Raw genomic sequence first — 9,522 nt, forward strand, 5'->3', positions numbered from 1 at the left:
TGTGTGTGTGTGTGTGTGTGTGTGTGTGCGTGTGTGTGTGTGTGTGTGTGTCCACCACACGGGTTGGAAAATCTACTCCATGACTCCAGATATGTTCCCATTAGTCTGAAGAATCAACTCTCCTCAAATCACAGTGGACTTGTGGTGTCGCGGCCTCCGCTGATGAATGTCAGTGGGGCTCATGAGAACGCAGGGAGTCCCGTTCGTCATTTCATCATTCTGAAGGGTGCTCACGCGCGCCCCCTTTGTACATAGTCTGATTAAAATTCAAACACATACTGACTAAATTTTACCTTGAAGGCATTTTACGTCACTTTGGGAAAAGGTGTCTGCCAAATGCATTAATGCAAATGTGATATAACATCATGTGGCTGAGTTCTAACATGCAGCTTTACCATGACTAGTGGCGCAACTAATCGAAAAGTACATACGACCCCCTACATCAGACCACAACCCAACAGTCCTGCAGCTGAGGGTGTGATTTGAGACAGAGCCAGACGCACTAACTTGAGGAATGACACTGTTTGGGTCATCAGAGTTTGGCTTCTAGGAAATCTCAATGTCGTTCTAGAGAGATCGGTGTTTACCAGGTCGGGTTTTCCCTTCTCATCTCACATCTGAGGTCTGTGTCTCAATATGATTAATGAGCCTTAAAACTGAACCACTTAAAATCACATTACTGGCCATCTCTTATTGTGATGTCACAGATGAAGAAAGTCTCGTGCAGTGATTATCGCGTTTCGTGAGCGGTATTGAGTTCGCCATGCTGAAATGTCATCAGAGTATTTACACTGCGATTATAAATCTATATCAAACTGAGAGAGGGCAATTTAATTCATGTCTGATCAATACATCTTGGATTTGGTACAAATGGAGTATGAACAGAGAGAGAGTGTGTGTGTGTGTGTGTGTTTTCAGCGATCGTCTTGACGACCCCCTGATGGGACGTAATAGTGAAAATGCCTCCTGCTCCGCCCAAACGGTCACGGCTGACTTGGCGAATAGTTCAGCCAATTAAATCCCATAATGAGCGGCGGCAGTTCAGGAAGTGTGAAATTGCAGTTGCTCTCATTCTGAGAAGAAGAAAGAGCCGCACTCGTTGGCTTATTGATCCCATGTTTTATTTTATTTTATTATTTCATTTATTTATTTATTTTTGGCGAGATGTTTGTTTGTTGAACGTACGAGCCCCTAATAGTTGTTTATTGGCTAAACGAACAGTGGCTGTTGAAGTTTTAGTTCACCCAGAAGCATTCTGTCATCATGTATTCTCCCTCATGTTGTTATAAATGCATATGACTGATTTTCTTCAGTGGAAGTCAAACAGAGATGTTTTGAAGAATGTAGCGGCTGCTCTTTTCCATGTAGTGAATGGGAACCGAGTCTTTCAAGCCACAAAAAGATGCAAAAGCATGAAAAAAGTCATATAAATCAATTATGATTTCATATTGTACTCCATATTCCACAACAATACTGCATGAGGAAACGGTAGAAATTTGAGTCGTTATTTACCGAAAACATGTTCGTCCACTGTCTTTGGGAGTTCACGAGAGAATAATTGACTGGAATGATGGTGCTTTTTGAAGGCTCTCAGTTCACATCTATTATAATTACATGGAAAAGAGCGACTGGTGCATTATTCAAAATATTTCCTTTTGTTCCACAGACGAGAGTTGCTCAGTCAGGTTTAGAAAGATGAGTAAATGACAGGAATTTCCTACGACTTCATTTCAGCACATTTACATGTAAAATATCTCACTTGTTCTTTCTATGCAAATATTTAATACTGTATTAGACAAATATGCAACGAGAGAGTGATGTGTGTGTGTGTGTGTGTTCTTACAAGTGTTGTTAATTTGCACTCTCTGTTCTACACTAATTAGCTACACTCATATGCATCATGGATATTCATAAGCTAGCATGCAGAGTGGACAATTAATTTGCATGCAGGTGATAATTACTAGATTTGGGTGACGCCCTCTTGAGAATTGTCCAATGCTGTCTTACTTCATGTCTGACAGAGGCGGTAAAAAGAGCCGTGACGATGCTCTGTGTGTGCATGTGTGGAACAATCCCATAATGCAATGGGACAAAAGCTGTTCAATTTTATTAACTGCAAAGTCATCAATGTGACGGTCGCACTGAACACACTCGCATTTTAAGAAAGATCGGTGTGTGTGTGTTTGTGTGTGTGAACAGCAGACGCTAAACAGCTGCCGCTGTGCAAAGCTTGTGGGCATGACAAACACGAGCACGTGTGTGAACGCTGCCCTCTGACTGTCTGTCTCTAGAATGTCAGCCGTCCATTTCCTGATGAGCTGCTTCCACTTTTTTTTCACTCAGAAATATTTTTATATCTCACTATAATCAGAAAACAGACATTCATTTGGACACAAGTTTTTAGAGATTATTAAAGTGAATGTGAACAAAAACCTCGGATTGCAACTAAATATAAAGTTCCTTAACAAAATTCATTATTATTATTATTATTATTATTATTATTATTATTATATTTGTATTATGCATACAGGTACAATCAATTTAGCCTACATAATTTAGTTATAAGGAAGCCATTTTTAATTAAAATAATGATTTAAAAGAAACTTATGACTATATTTCACTATATACATTTTCCAAGTGAATCAAAAATTGAAAGAAGTACATACAAATTATTCTGACTTAAACCAATGACCAAAAGGAAATGCAAACCTGTCACAAATCTGAAGAATTCAAATAAAATACATTTGCGTTTTTGAGTTTGCAGTCTTTTTATTTGAGCATAATCAGTGTTTATTTTGATCCTGAATGAATCGTTACGGTTTGGACGGCACACTGAAGGTGATTCTGCTGACTAGATATGATTACTACACAAATGTGGAGTAGCTCAAATATTATTTAATAATTACTGGGAATGATAAATGAAATATGCTCATGTGGTTGTGCTGTGTGGTTTGTTTATAGCCACAATTAAAATAAATAAATGCTTGAACGTTTATACCAGTCAAGACAGTTTGCATAGAATTATTATTTTTATTTATTACATTTTTAAAAAGTAAAAATCTCATAAACTTGACTTTTTAGCCTGAAACTTCAAGACATCCTCCATAAAAGTCATCTGAACCTGACAACGTCTTCTTTTTAAATTCCATGTTGTTATAAAAAGCTAAAATAAGTTCATACTTAGAGAGTCAGTCTGACCCTCTTCATCAAGATGTGCACGTAAGCTACATAATGGTAAACATGCACTCATCCTCAAGAGTGCTTGCAGAGACGCCCGACCTCACTTTCACAGGCTACGAGAACCAAGATGACATGGGAACTTTTTAGGGTTACGTGGGACACGACTGAAATGGTCTCAAACAGGGCCATGTCTGTCTCAGAGACAGATATAGTTTGTGCTTTTATTAGACGAAGCTTCCCCAGTGTAACTGTACAGCAGACAGACTCACACCCTCCGCTGACGCCTACATAGACGATGCCTCATTGAACGGGAACCTCGAGCGCTTCAGACGCTCTAAACGGGCACGATGCTGAATTTAGCACACGATTTTTAAGTACAACACAACATTTAATTAGCTTGAACTTTATCCTCCACACTGGGCGGCTCTTTTTCCCATCGTCTCTGTGGGTCGATCAGGAGGACTCTCTCTCTCTCTCTCTTTCTATGATTATTCCTGTCATTCTCCCATCCGCTCCGGAACCACGCAGCACTAATTAAAGCCTGAAGCTGCAAACGAGCTGACAAGATTTGACTACCTCAGCAAAACCTACAGATGTGCTAAAACACGTGACCACAGACTGAACACACTGAGCTCTGCGACACACAGACGCCTCGTCATTTCAGTCAAATCACCGTACATGCAAATGAGGCGATCGCACAACATGCAAACAACAACCTGCCTGGCAGCCAAATGCAAATACTGATCTAACAATCATCTTCATAACACGCTGAACTAATTAAACATCACAATCACAACAGCAGAACAATGACGATAGACAATGACCAGATAAAAGAACACTGATCATGAGATACGTGTTTAACATCCTCTCTGCACTTGTAGTGTGCTTCAAATCTTAAATGTATATTCCTAAAAAACTGTACTTGCAGATAATATGTGACTCTGCAGCACAAAAGCAGTGTTAAGTCGCTGGGGTATATTTGTAGCAATAGCCAACAATACATTGTATGGGTCCAAATTATCCATTTTTCTTTTATGCCAAAAATCATTAGGATATTAAGTAAAGATCATGTTCCATGAATATATTTTGTCAATTTCCTACCGTAAATATATCAAAACTTAATTTTTGATTAGTAATATGCATTGCTAAGAACTTCATTTGGACAACTTTAAAGATGATTTTCTCAATATTTAGATTTTTTTGCACCCTCAGATTCCAGATTTTCAAATAATTGTATCTCAGCCAAATATTGTCCTATCCTAACAAACCATACATCAATGGAAAGCTTATTAAGCTTTCAGATGTACAAATCTCAATAAAAAAATAAAAAAATAAAAAAATGGAATACCCTTATTAATGGAACAAAAGACAACTTAAGTGACTTAAACAGAGACACTTTCGTGACTGTGAAACACACTTAAGCACACTTTTAAAAAGTACATTTTGTAATAATGGCAAGTTAAACATTTTATTTTAAATAAATATGTTTTAATAATCTTTTATATAATCTCTTATGTTTGAGTTGATCTTAAATGCACATTCAGCAGTACTTTAACCATATTTCAAAGACAAGAGTAATACTCATGAGATTGCATATAAAGATGTACTTAAGTTCTACTTAAGTGGGTCAAAAACACTAAAGTTCAGCTCAATTTATATTTAATATAAATCCAAACTATATACAATTTTAATTTAAACGCAATTAATATGCAATTGTCTAAAAACATTATATTCAGTTCACACTTAAGTCTATTCTTTTAAAGTCTATTATTTCTGCCATAAGTATGCTCAAGTGCACTTATTTTCCACATACAGTAGGTGACCTGTGCATGTTGCTGGTCTGAGTATCATCATGTCTCTCCTCTTATGAAATTGGTAAATATTAGTGCTGTTAAACGATTAATCGCGATTAATCACATCCAACATAAAAGTTTGTATTTACATAATATATCTGTGTGTACTGTTTATATTTATTATGTATATATAAATACACACACACATACAGTATATATTTTGAAAATATTTACGTACATTTACATGCATATATGTACATTCATATAATTTATATTATATATACACGTTTAATATATAAACGTAACATATTTTTCTTAAATATATACATGCATGTGTGTGTATTTATATATGCATAATGAATATACACAGCACACACATATATTATGTAAACAAAAACTTGTATTTTGGATGCGATTAATCGCGATTAATTGTTTGACAGCACTAGCAAATAATAGTAAATATAAACACTAATTGAAGGGTCTTCAAATGTTTTGTTTTAAATCAGTTTTAGCCGTGGTTTATTGTGTGTGGAGCTGCGGTGTGTGTTCATCTAGTCCTGTAATGCACATCGGTGCTTGTTATTTTACAGTATCTTTTTTTGATTTTTGCACCTTGACTGTAAAGCTTTTAGGTTTGACAGGATCGTCAGGCCACTCTACAGACTCTGGAGATTCTGCGTCACGATCAGCTGTGTTCGGTTCAGATGGAGACAGAGAGCAGGCAGTTAAAGTGAGACTTACACTCGGCGCTGGAGAGCAGGACACAGGCGGTGAGCAGCAGGAGACAGTGTCGGACGGAGGGTAACGCTACACAGTCGCTTGGCACAGGCATGATGTTACGACTCACCCGCGGAGTGTGCCAGCTCACAACGCTCCTGCAACGCTCTCACAACCTGCAGAGAGAGACACACAGCAATCAGTCCATCAGAACACAGAGTAATCATCAACACACGGCTTTGCATTTTAAAGCACAACACGACAGGTCTTTTCATGCACTGCTCAGTTTTGAGGTCTGTTTTGCTCCAAGAAAGAAATAAAAGGGAAAGAAATAAACCAGAACACAAATTTAAGCATTTATTGTGACCCTGGAGCACAAAACCAGTCATAAGTAGCACAGGTATATTTGTAGCAATAGCCAACAATACATTGTATGGGTCAAAATTATTGATTTTTCTTTTATGCCAAAAATCATTAGGATATTAAGTAAAGATCATGTTCTGTGAAGATATTTTGTAAATTTCCGACTGTAAATATATCAAAACTAAATGTTTGATTAGTAATATGCATTGCTAAGAACTTCATTTGGACAACTTTAAAAGCGATTTTCTCAGTATTTAGATTTTTTTGCACCCTCAGATTCCAGATTTTCAAATAGTTGTATCTCAGCCAAATATTGTCCTATCCTAACAAACCATACATCAATGGAAAGATTATTTATTCAGCTTCAATTTTGAAAAATGGACCCTTGTGACTGGTTTTGTGCTCCAGGGTCACAAATGATTTGTCTGTGCAGTTAAAGTCAAAATCATATGACTTGAGAAGACTTGAATATAGTGCATGAGTCATTTTGTTATGATACATTAATGCTGATCACTGTATGCTTTATTTGAATAGAAAAGAGCACTTTCAACCTTCTGCTAAACGTCTTACTGGAAGAAATGAAACCTGAAAGCTTGTTCCTGTTATTTGCTCATTTATTAGAGCTTGAGGGCAAGTGAGCGTACAGATGGAGTATGCTGGTGCTGATGATGTGTGTGTGTTTGTGTTTCTCCAGTTCAATAACATGGTGCTGTATTGTGTGCCCAAGCTGAGGCTGATGGGACAGAAGTTTAGCGTCCGAGAGCGAATCGACATCGCAGGGATGGAGGTATGACTTCAGCCGCACGTTCAGCTGCGTGTTTGCGTTTGTGTCTTCATCTCATCGTGTGCTGATGTCCTCTCGTTGGTTGAAGGTTCAGGAAAACGCCAAGCAGAACGTCCCTCACACTTTCACCATCAGCGGCAAACAGCGCTCGCTCGAGCTGCAGGCCAGGTGAACGCACAGCGAAAGTCCTGATGTTTCTCATCAATACATTCACTCTGTCTTTGCTACTAAAGTTTCATGGAGATATTTTGTAAATTTCCTACCGTAAATATATCAAAACTTAATTTTTGATTAGTAATATGCATTGCTAAGAACTTCATTTGGACAACTTTAAAGATGATTTTCTCAATATTTAGATTTTTTTGCACCCTCAGATTCCAGATTTTCAAATAGTTGTACCTCGGCCAAATATTGTTCTATCCTAACAAACCATACATCAATGGAAAGATTATTTATTCAGCTTCAATTTTGAAAAATGGACCCTTGTGACTGGTTTTGTGCTCCAGGGTCACATTTGTTGCACTTACAAATATGTGTCTACAGGTTTCAGTTTCAATACATGCTCTTAAAGTGTTTGTTTCTCCACTTTAGTATCACTTACATACACCGAAACATACAGTTTTATTCCTCTCTATATTCTGAAGGTTTTTACTAAGGGGTTTGTTCATATATCATTCACAAGTGAATTACAGAACATTTAATTACTAAAAACAAGGTGAAAATGCATATTCTTCCCCATATTTTCTGATTTAGGGAGGGATTCAAAGAAAAATCCTCTGGAAAAATATTTAACTCTAATATGTCAACAAAATCAAATGAGATTTTTGAACCTGCCTTTATCCAATGGTCAGAAAAGTCCATGCAGTAAATTGGAGATTAATTAGATAATGCACAATTTGCATTTTTAAATGTACAATTTCAGAAAACTTGTAATGCAGTGCAATGTTGTAATGCACTGTGATTAGATCAGCTGGGGAAGTGTGGTGAAATCATTTTTTTTACCCTGTTCATTGTAGTGTTTTGCCTTAATAAGCTTTTGACTTGGGAATCAATAAGTGCTGAGCGCTGTGTTAAACACACACACACGCACACGCACACACACACACACACACACACTCTCTCACACACACACACACACACACTCTCTCACACACACACACACACACACTCTCTCACACACACACACACACACACTCTCTCACACACACACACACACACACTCTCTCACACACACACACACACACACTCTCTCACACACACACACACACACACTCTCTCACACACACACACACACACACTCTCTCACACACACACACACACACACTCTCTCACACACACACACACACACACTCTCTCACACACACACACACACACACTCTCTCACACACACACACACACACACTCTCTCACACACACACACACACACACTCTCACACACATACACACACACACTCACATACACACACACACACACACACTGTTGGTGAAGCTCATCACAAACTCACCATTCAAATATGTAAATGTACAAGCTAATAAGGAGCTAAATGCATCTTGTTAACTATCAGAAGATGCCCTGTGCTGTTTGCAATCAGTTTCTTCTACTAATGCAAGTAAAACACTCTCATTGAGATGAAGCAGGTTTCGCAGTGAAACCTCTTCATTATTACCGCGGTACAAACGCCGGCTGGACTCTTGCTCACGAGCGGAAGTCAGATTTGGCTCGCGCTCGTCGCCCGCTGACCAATGCACACGCTTGCTATTTCCGTTCACGATAGCATCTCTGGCTCGGGCCAGGCCTTTATGAGCTCATTTCGGCTGCAAACGCACGCATTCAGCAGCGAGACGCCAGTCTGTGTAATATTTGTGTGATTAATTAACAGTTCAGATCTCGTGCTCGCGCCGCTTTCCTCCGCAGCTTTTGTTGGGAGAGCGAGACGGACGAAGGGACAGACACATCCATTATGTGTGTTTTGTATCTCTTCCCGATGAGCCGGTTCTTAGTTGAATACGGATTTCCATCACACTCACACACACGCTCTCTAGAAATCTGACAGATAAGTAATACCGCATGTCGCCCACGTTGGCAGGCGATTTGTAAATAAACGAGAAAATGGCCGTGTTTTTTTCTCCTCTTGTTACTCATCTGTCTGACATTGATCCAGAGAGAGAGAGACAGAGAGACGGACTCAACTGAAAATCACATCAATTCATTCACACGCCAAAGCAGGAGGAGGGAACGTCTCAGTGCACGTCTCTGGTGAACCTCGGGGTCGTTTGTGCTCCTCATTAACATTTATGCAAATCATCAATATCAGCTGCGGGCTTTGACTGTGTTAATGCTGAGACTGGGGTAAACATTAGAGCTCAGTGTGTCCAACATCTCCTCGCTGTATTAGCAAATAAACGCATTTTAATAATAGATTATGCATTAGCTTTTCTCTGTGCTGTGAACACACACATGATCATCTGATTCAAATGATTGTGGTGCTGCTCTGACCTCTGAATGAAACACATCTGTAAAAACCTCTGACAGTCCAGAATAAGCTGGAAATGACGCAATGCAGTCTATTACAAATGTTTAAGAGAAACGTGTTACGTGAAGGACATTAGAAACACACACACACACACACACACACACACACACACACACACACAGTGTCTTTTTTCTTTCTCAGTGGGAAAGCA

General features: G+C 38.6%; 1 protein-coding gene across 1 annotated transcript in view; it reads right to left on the minus strand.

Annotated features, from left to right (window-relative positions):
* LOC107730412 (protein tyrosine phosphatase receptor type D) overlaps positions 1–9,522 on the minus strand; it is a 132,448-nt gene that overhangs the window by 91,781 nt on the left and 31,145 nt on the right. The window contains 1 exon segment of the mRNA XM_016541257.1: positions 5,715–5,866. Within this exon segment, the coding sequence (XP_016396743.1) occupies positions 5,715–5,805 (91 nt within the window). The 5' untranslated portion in view covers positions 5,806–5,866.

This window comes from Sinocyclocheilus rhinocerous, unplaced genomic scaffold, assembly GCF_001515625.1.
Source record: "Sinocyclocheilus rhinocerous isolate Xijiao unplaced genomic scaffold, SAMN03320098_v1.1 scaffold1901, whole genome shotgun sequence".
Lineage (NCBI taxonomy): Eukaryota > Metazoa > Chordata > Actinopteri > Cypriniformes > Cyprinidae > Sinocyclocheilus > Sinocyclocheilus rhinocerous.